The sequence below is a fragment of the Anopheles arabiensis genome, chromosome 3 (assembly GCF_016920715.1).
Source record: "Anopheles arabiensis isolate DONGOLA chromosome 3, AaraD3, whole genome shotgun sequence".
NCBI lineage: Eukaryota > Metazoa > Arthropoda > Insecta > Diptera > Culicidae > Anopheles > Anopheles arabiensis.
Window position 1 is genome coordinate 10,282,452 of NC_053518.1, and position 17,230 is coordinate 10,299,681.

General features: G+C 49.7%; 1 protein-coding gene across 6 annotated transcripts; it reads right to left on the reverse strand.

Annotated features, from left to right (window-relative positions):
• Nucleotides 1-13: 13 nt before the first annotated feature.
• Nucleotides 14-16,698, reverse strand: LOC120900869 (chondroitin sulfate proteoglycan 4). 6 transcript variants are annotated; one of them, XM_040308427.1, is made up of 11 exons: nt 16,628-16,698; nt 10,511-11,025; nt 7,682-7,878; nt 7,382-7,612; nt 6,917-7,318; nt 5,574-6,832; nt 5,356-5,515; nt 3,762-5,300; nt 3,390-3,690; nt 2,957-3,322; nt 217-2,891 (listed from the first exon to the last, which is right to left on the reverse strand). In XM_040308427.1, exons 2-11 carry the CDS (start codon nt 10,587-10,589, stop codon nt 217-219), a joined length of 7,209 nt encoding a protein of 2,402 aa, XP_040164361.1. In that variant the 5' UTR covers nt 10,590-11,025; nt 16,628-16,698. The 6 variants fall into 6 exon arrangements, with proteins under 6 accessions (XP_040164363.1, XP_040164361.1, XP_040164360.1 ...); XM_040308426.1 differs by having other exon boundaries at nt 16,570-16,686; XM_040308428.1 differs by lacking the exon at nt 16,628-16,698 and adding an exon at nt 15,598-15,862.
• Between the last annotated feature and the right edge of the window lie 532 nt (nt 16,699-17,230).

Genomic DNA, 17,230 nt, shown 5'->3' on the forward strand with positions numbered 1-17,230 from the left:
TTAACTACAGTGATAGTATTTATGAGGGGGATCCCCCTTTTATCGTACGATTGCAGTCTGCCGAAAATCGAAATCTTCGCGCGTTTTTGGTTTTTGGTGAGTATTCTTTGGCAATATTTACAGTTTTTGCAGGAAAATAGCATCCCTAACACACTACTAATCGTTTTGCTTTTTTACTCTCTCTCTCTCTCTCTCCTCTGCCAGGGGATCCTCCCACTAGACCCAATACTGGTTGCGGCGGAGTAGTGGATTCGCCTTAGCCAACTGTGGCGTTGAAAGGATTTGTTGCTGCTGTTGCTGCTGCTGTTGCTGTTGCATATGCTGCTGTTGATGCGGTGGTAGCAACTGTTGGTGTTGCTGCAGCAGCAGATGCTGCTGCGGCTGCGAGATCGTGGAGTAGTTTACGTCCGGCCCAACGTCACAGGACGATCTCCACTCGTCGTTCTCGTCGCCGTACCCGTACCGGTACCCGTGGCCACCGATGCTGGGCAATAGCTCGCCGTGCATATCCATCATATCGTCCGTTTCGGAGTCGAGCTGCAGTGTGTTGTCGAGCCCACCCATCGGTATGACCTTGCAGTGTGGGATGCTGCTGATGATCGGTAGCGGAGTGGAGGAGTTTGTCACGGGCAGTGATTCATTCTCCGACGGTGTGTACATTCGATTGTTTAGCGTCATAAAGTCGGGCGGTCGCGGGAGAGACGGTGGATTGTCCTTGTCCAGATCGTTGCTCTTGTGCGATGCCTTTGAGCGACAGCGGAGCAGAAGAACGGTGATGAGGATCAACACGATCGCAGCGACGGCAATGCAAACGGCAATCAGATAGTCCAGCGGGATTACAGACTCCGTGGTGACGATGTTGACGTCATTGTCGCTGTCGTGCGATCCGGACGGTGAGTAGATCTCGATCGGTACCGTCCCCTGACCCGGCTGGGCCGTCTTGGTCGACAGCACGTACTCGAAGTTATCATTGATGGACTGAAAGTCCTGATTGAATTTACGCGCCGAATAGTAGATCACGCCACTCTTCAGCTCTTTGTACGTGAAGGAACTAATCTCCTTATCACTCTGCTGCTCTGCATAATCCAGCCCCGTGCTGCGCACAATCTTCTTCAACCACCCGTACTTGGGCCGTCGCGTGATCGTTATCTTCGGATTGTAGCGATTCAGCTTCAGCTGGGCCGGATTGTCGAAGATAAACGTCGAGCTGAGCCGTACCCGATCGCCCGGCGTGATCGTGATCGGGTTGATGATGATGAACGGTTGAACGATCATGCTAACCTCCACCAGGCACGCCGAGGTCGTGTCCGGTATGAACGCATCCAGCTGGAACGTATCGTTCGACCGGCTCATGTCCGTCTGCATGTACCCGATCTTGCCGTCCTCTAGCTGCCGCTGGCTAAACTTCAGTATTGGCTTATTGTTCGCAATGATAATACCTCCCAGCGGGTTCTTCGTGATGTTGTACATGATTCGGTTCTTCTGCACGTTCGTCTCAACGGACACGTGACGGGGTTCCAGCACACCCAAGTTTGAACCCTGCTGCACCAGTATCGGCTGGCTGTTGAACCCGGGCAGGATCGTGATCGGTAGTATTTTGATGTTAAATATTTCGTACGCCGGCTTAAACTTGCCATCCGACACCTTGAAGTAGAACGTCGTCGACTGCGGATTGCCCGAATGCGTGTAGATGATGCGGTTCTCGTTAATGTCCGCTTGCGTAAACTGATTGCCGTACGTGATGATGTCCTGCGGATAGCCCTCGTCCGATATCTTCAACAGCACGCCCAGGTTCGGCCCACTAATCACATCGTACACGATGTCGCGCGGATCCGTATCGGCGTCCTCGGTAAGCAGGTGGGTCGAGGTGATCGTTTCATTTTCACCCTCGATCACGGAAATGTGTGGAGAGGGCGTGAGCAGATGGAATGGCTGATCGTTGACGGGATTGATCGTCACTGGAATGGTGATGTTGCAGAGGAACAGATGACCCGGCACGAGAAACACGGCCAGCGCGATCCGGTCCTCGACCGTGTCCGAGTGGTCGTGCTTGTAGATCACCTTGTTGGTGTAGAAATCGTTCAGCGAGAACCGGTTCACCTCCGGGCTTTCGTCCTCCAGCTCGACCAGCCCGTGGGCGGGCGGATGGACTTCGATGTAGAGCTCGGGGGCACCGATGCCGGCGCGCGTTTCCAGGTATTCCAGTACCTTGGAAAGATCCAGCTTGATTGGTGCTGATTCGCCCTCCTCGATGGTGATCCTCGGAACGGGGAGGAAGCGCAACAGACCACCGGACGACACCGAAACGTCAATGTTGAAGATCTGATCGACTAAACTGTTCGACAGCGGTGCTGTCACGTCAAAGTAGAAGGAATCGTTTGTCTTCAGCTCCACCATCGGGTGCGTATGCTCGTAGAAGATGCGCCCATTCTCCACATCGTACTGCGTGAACTCGGTTATCTCGTTCGAGTAGCCAAACTCCACCTGCTCGAACAGCAACCGGCCCATCTGTGGTGGAACCGTCACAACGTACCGCACGTCCCGATCATCGTCCGAACATTTGTAGTACAGCTGGTCGGGGAGAATCTGCTTGCGGGTAAGCGGGAACACATGCAGCACCTCATTCCGAATCGCTTCCAGTGCGACCGGGTTCGTGACGATGTGGAGCACATTTTCTGTGGTGTTGTGGACACCGTCACTGACGTAGAACACGACCTTCCCGTTCTGGTTGCTGCTATCGTGGATGAAGTACACCACGTTGCTGTTGATGTCCTGCTGCGTGAAGGAGTGCGTCTTCTTGTTGTAGCTGTCCTTAAACGCAACGTACCCGCCGGACATCTGCTGCACGAAGAAGGTCAGATTTTCCGGTGGAGTGTCGTAGTCTTGGGCCACTGGGAAGAAGATAAACAGATCGCAGGTTAGATAGTGTTTACGGTTGATTTTGAATACTTCATACTTAGATCATTGCTGCCAATCATCGATTTTCCACCGATCCACATGTGCAGCCCGGTGTTGGTGACCAGCTGCGGTATCTCGTCGTTCACGGGCAGTATCTTGATCGACAGGATGAACGGTACGCTCTCCTTGTTCCGGCTCAACGCCACCAACCGGATCGTATCGGACGAGTTCTCGCTACCATTGTGCACGTACGTGATCATACCCGCTTCCAGCTGTTTCTGGGTAAACCGATTCACTTTTGAAGATTTTCCCGCCCGTATGCTCCCGTGCAGTGGATGGTCCAGTATTTTGTACTCCAGGATCTTGCCCATGTAGTACTCTGAGTAGGGTACCATATCTCCAGGCTCTAGTAGTACCGTTTTTCCTACAAAGCATATGAGAAGATGTCAAAAAATGTCTCCCAGCAACATTGGATCTTCATCCAAGATTACCTTCTTCCACAACGATCTCGTTGGTTTGGATGTACAAGTGCTCCGGAATGATGACAATCTTCATCATCAAATCACGCAACCACGTAATCCCATTCGTAACATCGAACGTAAAGTAATCGGACGACTGATTCACACCAGCCTGTATGTAGAACATCTTCTCTGCATTGATCGTTGACTGATCAAACACCTTCGAGTTGTACTCGTCGTCGGAGGTGATCGATTGTATCTCGAGATAGCCGTGCTGGGGCTGTGTCGTTACCAGGTACGTTATATCGCCTGGTGAGATGTTCGGATGTACAATCTGGAGGTGAACAAACGATTAGATTAATATAAAATACTCCTTTTCTTGAAGTATCCTGAACAAAATATTACCTCAAGTACATCGCGTGATATGATCACACTGGTCGACTCCTCAACAAACAGTGTCTGGTTGCGCCGAATGCGTAGCTGCTCCCAGTAAGCCGGTGGATAGATCCGGATCATCACCTCGCCTTCCGTCCACACACCTTTCGTCCCCACCCGGTACTTGATCCTGTCCATGGATGCCACATCCCGGTTCCAGTACACGATCCTATCGGCTAGTACGTCCGCGTGGGAGAAGTTGTATGCGGTCGATGCATTGTTAAGCCGATGCAGCTGCCCTGTATCAAACTTTGGCACAAACATCTTCAGCAGCCCATTGTTTGGTCCATCCATTACCCTATACTCGATATCTTGTGGTTTCGCATTTAAGTTCGTATCGATGTTAAGATCACTGCTCGTGAGCAGTACCGCTCGACCTTCCTGCACGATCGAGGCATTGGATTCGCGAACGCGCAGAAATGGATCCGATGCTTCGATCTCCAACGAACCGGGTACTTCGTACAGTCCGTCCGTCACAATGAACGAAACCTTTCCATTATCCGTCCCATTGTGCATGAACAGCATCCGTCCATTGTCAAGATCGTCTTGCGTGAACAACTCCGAAGGTTTGCCACTTTTGTACAGCTCCCCGTTCGTACAGGCAACCGCCCGATACTCGATATCGTTTGCTCGCGTCTCAATGTCCGGATCGTCGTACTTCAAGTCCCCGGCAGTGAGCAACTTCGTCTCATCGCGCACTATATGGAACACCTTATCAAACACCCGGTACGGCCCATTATCATTCTGCAGCGTGATCTCCACCTGTATCTCACACACATACTGAAAGTCCGTCTCATCATCCGAAAGGATCAGCAACCGGAAGCTATCCCTCGTAGACTCCGAATCATCGTGACAGTAGTGAATGTCCCCCAGGAACAGATCCTGCAGCGTGAACGTTCCAATATCTTTCGCCTCAAACGTGCGTGGATTTATCAAACATATCTTGCCATGCTTCGGGTGATGCGTCAGGTTAAACGAAAGAAAGTTAAACTTGTTAAAGTACACCTCAAAGTGCGTTCGCGACAGTGCCGTCTTGTTGCCCTCGTGTACGTACAGCTTCTCGCGCTTCTGGTACACGATCTGTTTGGCGAGATAGTCGGGCGGGGTGTAGATAAAGTCCATCTTCCCCTGAACATCTTCACACTCCGGCACCGATACGACGAACTCGAACGTATCGACGAAGCTACCGTATGACGACCGGTAGGTACGATATTTGATAAGATTCTTATCGATCTCGTGCTGGGTAAAGGAGTGCCCCGGGCGAGCCGTTTGGGGATGTCCTTCGACGTAAATTACACCGAATTTCGGTGCCGTTACGACGGTGTAGATGACGTTACGGGAAAGCGTTACGATTGGAGTCGTTTGGTGGAAGAGAAAATCCGCCCGGATCGTGTTTTCTTTCGTGTTGATGTGCATGTTGGATTGTCGCACGATGCCGATGCGTAGTTTGGTGAAGGATATTCGAAAATCATACGTTGGGGTCGTGACTGGACCGAGAGATACCGTGAACTAGAACGAAAGAAGATACAGGTTAGACAAGATCATGTGGAAGAGACCTCCTTACCTTAAATTCGTCATGTTGAGGGAAGTCTGTGACGTGTAGATATCGTATCTGCCCCAACGCTACCTGGCTGCTGGTGAAGGAGTCAACATTTACCCACGAAGAGTCCACCGTTCGGAGCTTCTGTAAGTTTCCGTACAGTGGCGACTGCACAACATCGAACCTGGAAAGGACCCAGCGGTTAAAACACATCTCCTGGTGTCACATTCACATCTACTCACTTCATATCAACATTCTCTTCCTCAGCATTCGGTACGAACGAAAGATTGTACGGAGTGATCGTAGCAGCTGACTTGTGTATCAACACCAACCCCGTATTGTTGATCATTCTCAGCTGCAGTGGCAGTACAGAGACACGCACCGAGCTCGCTGGGCTTGTTTCCATCCCATCCGACACCTGCACCGTTAGATCGAAGTGTGAATCTTCCGATCCTTTCGAGTTGATCACGTACGTCACACTGCCCGCATTAATATCCGACTGAGAGAACGTTGTCACTGCCTTTCCGTTCACTTCCACCCGTCCCTGTTGAGCTTCTGAGTTGGGACTCATGAGGATGGTGTAGATGAGCGTGTCGGGAGCACTGTCTGGATCATCCGCATTCAACACATCCGTACCGATCGCCTTGGAAATACCTTGAGTAATTCGGATATGCCTATTCGGTGGCAACTGCAGCACTGGAGGATCATTCACCGGCGTTACATTCACGTGCAGTACAAACCGATGCTTCCCGGAGACGTCCGGCAGCTTGGACTCCCTCGAAAACGACATCAGCTGCATATCGATCGTCATGTGATCGGTCGGATGTTCATCCCCATTGTGCGTGTACTTCACCTTGTCCGTACTGAGATCAATATGCGAGAAAAACTTAGTCTGCGTAACGGTCCTGTTGCTCTCCGCGCCATAGGAAGAGATCGTCACCCGCCCATGCTTCGGTGGCTGCACGATGTGAAACACTATCGAAGCCTCCTTAACGCCCATCTCCGGATAATCGAACAGCACGTTGATAAACTCGCGCGACAGAAACGCAATCCCTCCCTCCATCACCTCCATCGGGTTGATCTCCAACAGCTCCAGCTCTACGCGGGACATTGAGCGCGTAAAGATCTTATACCGCTCCCCGTAGTCCGCCTTGATGCAGTACGCCTGGTCGCAGTAGCAGATAAAGTCCTCGATGCCCTGGTGCTGGCACTGCGAGCTGATAATGCACGGTTGCTTCTCAATGCACGGATACTTCCACACGCAGTCCACCGTCACGTGGTGCGTCACCTTGAAGTGCGGGAAGCCGACCTCCTCATCGTCCAGGATGACGTTGCGCATGCAGCCCTTGAAGCTGGATTCGGTTTCGCGGATCAGCTTGAGCGACGCTTTCCGGTGCCGCTCCGCATCGAGACCACCGATGTAGAAGTCTTCCTCCAGCTCGATCACCTGGCTGCTGCCGTTCGCGAACGTTGCACTGTTGCTCGTCTCGTCGACCATAATCTAAACAGAGCAAAGAACGGTCATAAACCAGGCGAAATTTGACCACCGGAAGACCACCGAATACAGATCCGTAACGCTACTCACATCGACCAACATCGGGCTGTAGGTAATCGAAACGTTATGCCACTTGCCATCGGAAACGTTCCGATCCGGTATCAGCTCGACGGCGTTCGATCCTTTGCCGACCAGCAGCCGCAGCTTGCTCTGCACGATCTCCAGCATCATGTAGTCGTGCTTGGTCGAGCGTGGAATGTTACTGAGCAGCGTCCCAAACGGTTCGATCGTACGAAACTCGAAGCTCCACCGATCGCCCGACCGTGAGGTCGGTTTGTACAGCACGCTGTAGCTGTCGTCGTCCAGGAAGCTGATCGGTACGTCCCGATCGGCATCGAACTCGGGCGAGCAGATCCACGACACATCGTGGGCGGTCGGATGCCCAGTACCTTCCCGTGCGCGTTTAAACACGTTAATGTTGTTGTAAAATACCTGCAGTATAGAGAAGAAGTTGTTGAGGTAGCGTCCCAAAGAAAGATGCCCCAAAACACTTACATCAGCGATACAACCACGAAAGCTTGGCAGTGCGCTCAGGTACGGCTCGTTGTAGTCACCCTTCCCACCGAGCGTCACGCCCATATGTACGTTCAGCTCCATCACCTTCGGGGGGAGCGTTTTCGTCGCAAAGTACTCGTCGATTTGGAGCGTCAGATTGGCGGCGTAGCGCGAAATTGAAATGTCATGCCACTGCAGATCGTTGATCTTTAGCGTTCCCGGTGACCAGAGCTAGACATACGGGGAAGGGAAGATTTAGATCAAACGATACACCACAACCAGACGCCACAACACACTTACATCCGTCTGAGAGTCATTTATCTTGAAGCTGAACCTAATTTTACCACCATCGATCGTGAGCAGCGCGTAGTCGGTGCGGCCGGCCGTTACGAGCATCAGCGCATTGTCCTGCCGCGTGCGGAACCGTAACCGTATGTTGGTGGACATCTTTGACTCCTGCATCGGGATGGTGATGTGGCTGGCGCCATAGAACGATACTGCCAGCCATTGCGCCGGTCGTTTCCGCGAAGGTGATGAGAGGTTTAGTGGAATGAGATGCAGCACAACAGCACACCAAAAAACAAGAAAGTCCAAAGAAAGCGTATGATTAATTGAGCGAAATGCGAAGAGAATGGGAATGATCGGAGCAGAAGGGGATTTAACATCGAACGCACGTGACTTTTTCTTCACCGTGTACCATTCAAATGGAAGGTGTGAAAAGTCGATCGCGGGGCGTTTAACAGCTTCCACCGTCGAATATATATTTCATCGCTTTCATCGGAACACGATGGGAGCAATGTTGGGTAAGCTGTGAGGTTTGAGGCGTCAAATTTGATCGAGCAGACAGCATCAACAGTTTGAGCTAGGTCAGGGTGGCAACGAACCTACGGGGACATGTAGCAGCATTGATCACGATTCAAAGTACACGCTCGTTTCACACAAATCACGCATGTGACAATGCCTCAAGAACAACATCCATTGTATTGCACGCAAACATGGACCCTTAGAGCATGTCTATTTTAGAATCTTCAACAATAATACGGTTATCCTCACATCCGCCCCAACTAAACACAACGTCCAATCCCCTCGGGCGAGTTGCGTCACGATCGGGATCATCGGGCACGGAGTATCTGGCGCTGAGTTGGAATTCGGTCCAACTATTGGAAACCGTCTAACATGACACGCATCATGTGTGCGTTCCATTTTCTACACCCCATCCGCCCCCATCTGGAACACAACACAGCTCAACCGTTTTGAAACAATTGAGCACGTTTAGAATGCGTTCCCCATCCGCTACACACCGCTACACACACTGGATGGAATAGAGTGCGGCCTTGAATTCTACGGGATCCTGCTGTTGCCATCCATTAGAGTGTTCCACGCCACGGCTCGGTACAATGTTTATAGATTCCCTCTGTTAGGGCTGGCGCAGTGCTGGCTTTTGTTTGTTTGGGCCGGGCGCCTCTCGGTACTGTTGCTGCTGCGCGCGTACGCCGGTATTGTCAATATTCGTCAATCGATATGTACTGCTGACGGACGGACTGGCTGTTCGAAATGGTTCCCTGCAGTTCATTTTTCCCCAGGCATATTAAATGGTTTACGTATGCTATTAGTGCTAGATGAGAGTGCTTTCGTCTTTCAGCGGGTGTAGGAAGATGGTTTAATATTTTCCTATCCGCATCCCCTGAAGTGGAGTCGTGGAGTGATGGGTTTATGTCTTTATATCGTGAGAGGCTTTGGGATGTCTTTGGGGGGGAAAATGGGGAGTTATTTGATGCGCTTAATGATAAGCATATGATATTGGATCGCTGCCCGCGCTGAATGAAAAATGATATGCAATCTAGAGATACTCAATGAAATACATCAATATATCTCTTTTTTCTTCAGATTATCTTTTCAAGTTCAACTTCCTTCAAAAGATGATCATCTCAAGTGAAACTAATACATCGGAATATCTTCTGCTTTATTCCTTTGCCTACCTTCAATTTAAGATATTGTAAAGGAATGAAGTTAAGAATGAATTTCCGTATCTTGATTGAGTTATTCAAAAGGTATAAAACGAATCTCCAGCCCATAAAGTCTTTTTAAGCCGTTCACAAGGGCAGAGGAGTCGTGGTAGGCCCAAATTTAAGTATCAGGATGGTGTTGAGGCCGGGATAACGGATGGGCAGACGAAGGTGCGAGACCGTGACCAGTTTCGGACACTCCTGAGGCAAGCCAAGACCGCAAAGCGGTTGTAGCGCCGGATAACACTAACACAGCACAAACAGAATCTATGTAAATCATTGATCGACTTTTGCAGGACTAAGATCTTGGTCACACTAGTACTTTGATCGTAAATGGATGTTGTTTAGTTCCTCTTCTATTTGGCGTAACGTCCTGCGCAGACATGCCGGCCTATACAGACTTTCGAGACCTTCGATTCATTACCATGTAGCCGGATAGTCAATCCTTGCTACGGGAGGACGGTTCAATCTGGGCTTGAACAGGCCATGACGAGCATGTTATTGAGTCGTTCGAGTTGACGACTGTACCACGGGACTGCCCCCATGTTGTTTAGTATTGGTTCCTAATAAGAATCATCTGTATTTTAGCTGCTCTTCAAAAAATCCCTAAAAACTCATCTAACAATAACCTGATATATATTTGATGTTTCTTCGATAATTTTAGAATGATGACTGCTCTTGATAACTGCATTATACAAGTCCTTCCATAGAATATGTTCCTTGAATTAGTTTTTAACAACGTTACGAAGGGTGTTAAAAATAAACGATATCGATTACGTCTCACTAGCTTCACTACACCCTAATTGGTAGAGTGTATGTTTGCGGCACCTATCAGGCGGAGAAGTGAAAAAAAGAAACCATCTGTCGCCTTTAAACCGCTCCCCTCCGTCTTATTCCCTTTCCTAAACCACGCCACCTTTCGACCATATGACATCTTTATTCATTAATCTTCATGATCGTCAACTTTTCCGCTCGCTCTGTTTAAGGGGGAATGGAGCTCGCAACAGTGTGCCGCACGTGCTGCACGTTTAGCTGTGATTCCGAACGCAAGATTGTGCGTTTCCTATGATTACGGCGGCTTTCCTTCAATCTTTTCTCCCAACTCCCTCATATCAGTACTTACCCTTGACGGCATCGATGAGCGTTAGGCTTAGAATTGAGATAAATATCCACATCCGTATCCGGCGCTGTAGCTGATCCATGGCCGCCGGGTAACAAGCCCGTATTGCCGGTACACTGGCTTTACCGAGGGATAATTAACTTGAGCCTTGGCTCCACACTCACACACACTCACACACCACCTAACACGCTCTAGCTGTGTGTATTTTGTGTGAAACACTGTGTGTATGTATGTATGTATGTATGTTTGGAGCATAAATTATGCCTTCTTATGCGATCACCACCATTCGCTTTACACATTTGCATTCCTTTTCGATCACAACACACTTCACCGTCGCCATATTTCGTCTGTCGTCCCGCATTGCACTATTTCACTACAGCAACATAGCTGCATTATTCGTTGTTTTTTTTCTTCTGTTTCTTCCACCAAAACACACGCAGCACGGCACCACAACAATAGGCACTTTCTCCCCTTCTCGGCGCCCTCCTCACCGGTGAGGTCTTTCACAACAGCTACCGCTAGAATCAAATGCGAATGAAATTTTAAAACGTCTTAATCACTTAACACAAACACACAGCGAGTAGAAGAGACTGTGTGGTTTTGTTTGGTTGTTTTTGGCTCTCCGTAGCGATGTCAGCTAATGCGACATCGCGATGCTGCCGCGAGATCGGCGCTGCATTCCGTTCGTGGTTCATCCCAAAGCGCCATAGCGAGCAGGGTGACAGGAGACAGGGGACGGGAAGGGACGGGGACACTAATTCATTCCAGTAATCACGCGTTGTCGCATCGCGGTCAAAACAAATTTGCGCCCAAATTCGTGGGGCCCATCAATCGGGTAATCCCGGCCCGATCAACGCTTGAAAACGCAAACAAACAAACGCACGATAATGCCCTGCGCGCTACCACCACCACCCGATCGTGGCGTTTAGAGGGAGGGTGGCGTTGAAAAATGTGTTTCTCACCACATGTCCCTGTACCGGCAGCAGCTTCGCGTGACGATTGGTGTTACATTTCACAAGGGCAGAAGGCGTGGAAAGTGAAAATGCTTAGGAGAGGATGCGCTCGTGGAAGGAGCAGTTTGTTTCGATGCTTCGATCTTCCATAAAAATAATCAAAAAAAAACTGAAATCATTTGATTTATTATAAACCCACAATCAACAAATTTCACGCTTAAAACCGGGCTTTTGTACCAAATGTAACGCCATTGCATACTTGCAGGAGTAAAATATCCCAAAAAGTACCTTTTAAGTATTCCCCGTTCTAGTCACTTTTCGTTTGCTTCTTCTCCGCTCAGACAGCCCAGAAGAACCGAGCCAATGCACTTTACCGATGCCAATGTTCCACCTGCCCACCCTCCCCGACACGACGTACCATCATCATCGCTCTATCCCCCGGGATCCTCTTTGTTCCGTCCCAAAGCACTCCCTTCCCCCGTCCGACCCATGCTGCCCACTTCTCGAGTGGCGTTAAAACCCCAACGGTCCGCGACGGTCCTCTTAATTTAGCCTCATCACAGCTAAAAGCGAAGCGCATCAAAGCAAAACGCACTTGCAACCGGCGTCGATCGTTGGAAGAGTGGCTGTGTACACTTGGCGGATCGTCGCACAGTTTTTCCAACCCCTCTCCAAACGGAAGGTAAACAAACCTGGTACCATCAATCCATAGCGTCTAGTGATCGCACTGTGTCACATGACAAGCTACTTAACATCTACGGGACAATTGTGTGTGTGTGAGGCGGACACAATTATGTTGCTTTTAATTATTAAACCAGTATGATCACTTCTTGTGCAGGTTTAATGTTATAAGAACTAAAAGAGCTCATCAAAGCGCTCTCTTTTATTGCAAAATTGTGTCTAGTTTGGCTTATTACTGCAACATCAAACGGAAAATGCATCGTCTTTGAAGTTGCACCCCCTTGCTCCGTAGAGGCGTCGCCCTTTTCTCGGAAGATTAAGATTTCGATTTGGAACCGTAACACGATTGCCCATTTCGAATGGGAAATCCACTTACAAACACATATACACACAGACACGGGTTCTATATTTACCCAACTATCCCACGTTAATTAGCTAGTTTATGGGTGCTCCTATACCTACTAAAGGAAAACTCCCTTCCCTCATAAGAGAAGAAGGAGGTCTGTCACTCTTGGCTCAGATTGAGGACAGAGCCGTCAGAGCCAGAGTCACGCAGAAAGAAGGCAACACAAAAAGAAGGAGTCAGACATTTGTCTGACATTGTTGCTTTAAGACAGTTTTGGAGATTTTATTGGAAAGGACTTAAAGACCAAAAGAAAAAGGGGGGGTGTAAAAATTAATGACCTACAGTTATGGATAAAGGCAGCGTTACAGAACGATGGACGGAGGAAAAATGTAAACTACACATTGCTCAACAATGTCTTCCTCTTCGGCACTACAAAACACACTCATCACACAAACCGTCAATCGCTTACGGCCATTAAGAATGAAAACGCGAGGAAAGGCACTGCAGGATCAAACTCCCCGCACATACAGCTAGCTTCCATAAATTTTCCAGCCTGTATAGGCCCATATTTAATTCCTATTCTTGTCCCGAGAGCCATAAATTGCCTTCGGGCCGCTCGGTGCTGATGACAATAATATGGTGTTTGTTGAAGGTGTTGGGTGTCCGCGGGTTCGCGATCGGAAGCTGTATTTTCCTCGCAGTCCGCAGTCATTCTTTTAAGGCGTGCTTCAGTTAATTAGCCATAAATTACGCGTGAGCACGGGCAGGATTAAATGCCCCCGGGCGAGAGTGGAGAGAATGTGGAGAAAATGACTAACGGCTTAGGTGTGGAGCGCGATAGAGGGATGTAGAATTCTATTTTCCAATCTGAATGACGGAAGCAGGAAGATGTCTAGAGGCGTAGATGTCCGGTAGAAACAGCTTGTAAACTGATCCGAACAAGCAGTGGAGCAGTACAGACCTGAAGATGTCAATGTCCTCGAGAAGGTACTTTATAGTGGCGACGAGACGTCTTTGAGGAAGCAGCTCCTGCCCACTGGTTGAGCTCTGAGCAGGCCAACTCTAACTGACCACTTAGACACACTTAAAGATCGCACACAAACGGACCCACACTCCCAATACGGGTAGAACGTGTGAAATTGCAATCAATTTCCGGCTAGCTTCACCACCCCATTTAGTAACGTACGCAACAAGCGGCCAGAAGAGGCCGTGGCCACTTTAACCGACGCACAGTGTGTGTGTGTGTGTGCGCGCTTGCAACTGTCGTAATGCTCACGTGGGCGAAGTGGGAAAAGTAATTAATCCACTTTTAAAGAGGGTCGGCGTTGGCATTCGCCAACTTGGATCCGACCGTCTATCGGGTAAGGTCGATCAAATAAATTTCATCGAATCTGAACGATCTATGGCAACGGCGTATCCAAACGAGAGGAGCGTGTCTGGGCGTTGCGGTAGCGCAATGCGCGTACACCTCGTTACGCATGACCGGTAAAGTTGAGTGCGTTCTTTGTTTTTATATAAATACATCTACCCTGCTCGTGCCCCCTTTTGTCAGTATTAAAACGGGAAAATAAAACCTCAATCCTAGAGGGAGGGAAATGGATCCGAAGACACGACGCGTCTTGAATGCCCATGCCCGTGGCGTTTTGGAGCATTCAAACTTCTTGCCGTATTTCATTTTTTGACGCTTCCGACAGCTGGCATTCTTGGGCAGAGTCGAGAATAAGTGCAAAGGCAAACCCCAAGAAGAAGATAACAAAACAAAAACTGCCAAAATAATTCGTCCAGGAATACACGCGTGTGTGTTTAGTTTTGCATCTCCCAACTTCGTAAACCTTTGACTTCCTCAAGCAATATTCCGATCGTTCGTGGGGTTTTGAAGACGCACCCTGAACCGTGGCTTACGGTTACGGTTTGACGATTGACAAGACATACCGTTTCCTGCGTGACGTTCGTCCGTGTATTAGACACCCTCAAGGGAGTGAAACGAGAGAGAAAAAAGGTTGGAGCATCAAACTGCAGCGAACCAGACCGTCTCACACACTGACGACCTCTGCCGCCTGCCCCCAAGAAGAGGGTTTCATCTGCATCTCGCAATATGCCACATTTCATAATGCCCCGGCAGTAGAAGATCGCCCAAAAGCGACATGCGAATTTTAATAACCCGCAGAAACGCAGGAACGCAAGAATACAACGAATCGTCTTGCCCTTGCATCCGGTTCCTTGCGTGCGTCTTCTTACGATTGAAGGCGAAAGAGGGCGGCAGAATTTTGCGATAATGATCGTAACTTCCAGGATCACCAAACAGAGCATCTTCACGCCACTGGTAATGTGCTGAGTGATGGTGCGCGGCTTGGATGTCCACGATGGTGGCGTTGGCGGCATGCTGCTGCTGCTGCTGCTGCTGCTGCTGCTGTCATGGCACGGTATAGGCCCTTCGTCATACGCGCCGCTATAAATACACGCTGCCAGGCCGGGATCGCCGGTCGGTCGGTTCGGTTGTGCTAGGTAGAGCAGGCTGATCGTCAAAAACGATCGTGTCGATCGCACACTCGCGCGGCACTGGAACGTAAGCAGCGTAAGAAGCAAATTCACCAGCATTTCCTAAACTCCGCTTGAGCTTGAGCGTTACGGTGCTTGCTGGCGGGTGTATAACATATTACACACACTCTCTGCCTGACGTTTTGAGAAGCACACACGTGAATGCGTGACGTACCCTGCTGCTGCTGTCGCGCAAACGATCGTGATTGTCAACCGTGAATCATCCGGCAACGGTTGCGGCACGGTGGTGACTCACGTCATGGCACGCTTCACTGCAACAAGACGCGCGACGATCAAGGGGAACCGTTCTGTTTTCTTATTAGTTTTTTTTAGGGAAAGAAGTTTGTCACGTTCACCGTACTGAGACGGAATTGCCCCGAAAAGACACACACACACATGGCAAGAAGATCGGGAGCCGCATGTCCCAGATATCATCACACTATCCCAAAACGATCGCGAACGAGATCATCTCGTTTTAATTCGCCAAAAACAAACCTACACTTTTGACGGTTGTTTTCCACTTTAATTAATTTTCTCTTTTTCACAACACTTGTTTCACAATTAATTATCACCGTATATGAAGGTTTTCCACGAATTGCACGTTCTTCCCCCAGGGATTTTCTCGCTTCCTGCTACGCGATCTGCAAAGAGCGGACCGTATGTCACGCCGCCCGAAACACAACTGCGATCGCACACAAATCTTCGCCACTGTCGCCATCGTCGTCCTCGCTCTCTCAAACACACACACACCCCAAAACGGGAACACCGGAGCAGGGAGACGGGAAAATCCCTCTTCCCGCCGCCAGCAGGCGGGTGGACTGCGTGATTCGGGTCTTCTCGTGCGGCGGTGACAAAAATAAATTCCCGTAAAGCACCCCGCACACACACGGGCGTACCATTTTCCTACACCGCTGTTTTCCACTTAATTTTGAAGCACCCAAACCAATCCTTACTACGCTACACACCCATCCTCTTTCACCCACCACTCCCTGGTTTGTTTCTACACACGCGAGACGCAAAACGCGTCGCCGTGCGCGTTAATTCTAAACCAATGGGGGGTTTTTCACTTGAGTTTTCACCATTTCCCAGCGCCTCCTCCTTGCGTTGATTTTGGATCCGTCAGCTTTTTCCCCGACGCTGTCTGCAAACGCGACGGGACCGGGGGGGGGGGGCGGGTTCTGTGCCGAAAACTGTCTGTTTATATTTTCTTTACTGGCGTGCGCGCGCTCACCCACCCTGCTGGGGTGATGCGTATGCGTAAGAGGATGGCGCACATTTTTTAGATTTTTTTTTTTGCTGTGTGTATTCCTGTTGCTGCCATTCGTCTGCGGGAGTTTCTTTTCCGTTAAATGTTGCTCAATTCATAAAAATCGGTGAAACACAGACACACCTACACACCCGTCTTCGCCCTGTACGCGCACAAACGATCGATCCTCCCGGAAGCCAAGGGAACGCGAAAAGAAAAACACGTTTTTTTGGAAATTCTTGTAAAAACACGGAACTACAACACGAGTCTTTCTAAACGTCACTAGGTTTTTATGTACCTTTTTCCCCTGTTTTTGATTCCACCAGCGACACGATGTCCCTCGCGCAAAAACTCACCGTCACGCTGCCAGATGGCATCCGTTTCGTTTGAAAGATGCGTTACGAGTGAGGGCCCTGGGCCACTCCCGCGAGCCGTTACGCGAGATCCGACGGGCCCGGCGAGTCTCGTGTGCGGGACTCCCATTTTCGCCGGCCGTTCAGTGCTGGTGCTCCCGAGAGAGGAAAATCCGACGACGGAGCGCCTGAGAGACCTCGCACCGAGCGACAGAGAGAGAGATAGAGAGAAGAAAATCGCAGCTTCTGGTCGTTGGAAAAGCCGGACCGGCTCGTCAGAAGACGAATTGACTTATCGCACCGCCTAATTGGTGGAATTCCGATAATGCCAAAATGCTGCTGAGTGGCCTCAAGTCCCCCTTGAAAGTGAGCGTTCTATCAACAATCGTGGTTGGAGTAATTAAAGTCGGATGAAGATGCATTATGAACTGCTGTTTTGTTTTTTTTTTCCTTTTTGCCGCTTGTTGTGATGATGATTAACGACCCTCGTTTTCGAAGATTTCATTCCCATTGGTTGCCTTGGTAACGTCGGCGCACGCAGGATTTGTCTCGGCGCTGCAAACACCTGTACCTGTCAAACTGAATTTCGTGCAGCATCCGCCTGAA

What these genes read in the sequence shown, in the direction of transcription:
- LOC120900869 (XM_040308429.1), bottom strand. Translation starts at nt 10,589, where the DNA reads ATGGATCAGCTACAGCGCCGGATACGGATGTGGATATTTATCTCAATT. An exon ending in ACAGCCCGATGTTGGTCGAT is followed by an intron (nt 6,833 to 6,916) that starts GTGAGTAGCGTT and finishes TGCTCTGTTTAG; the next exon opens with ATTATGGTCGACGAGACGAG. An exon ending in CTCAACATGACGAATTTAAG is followed by an intron (nt 5,301 to 5,355) that starts GTAAGGAGGTCT and finishes CTTTCGTTCTAG; the next exon opens with TTCACGGTATCTCTCGGTCC.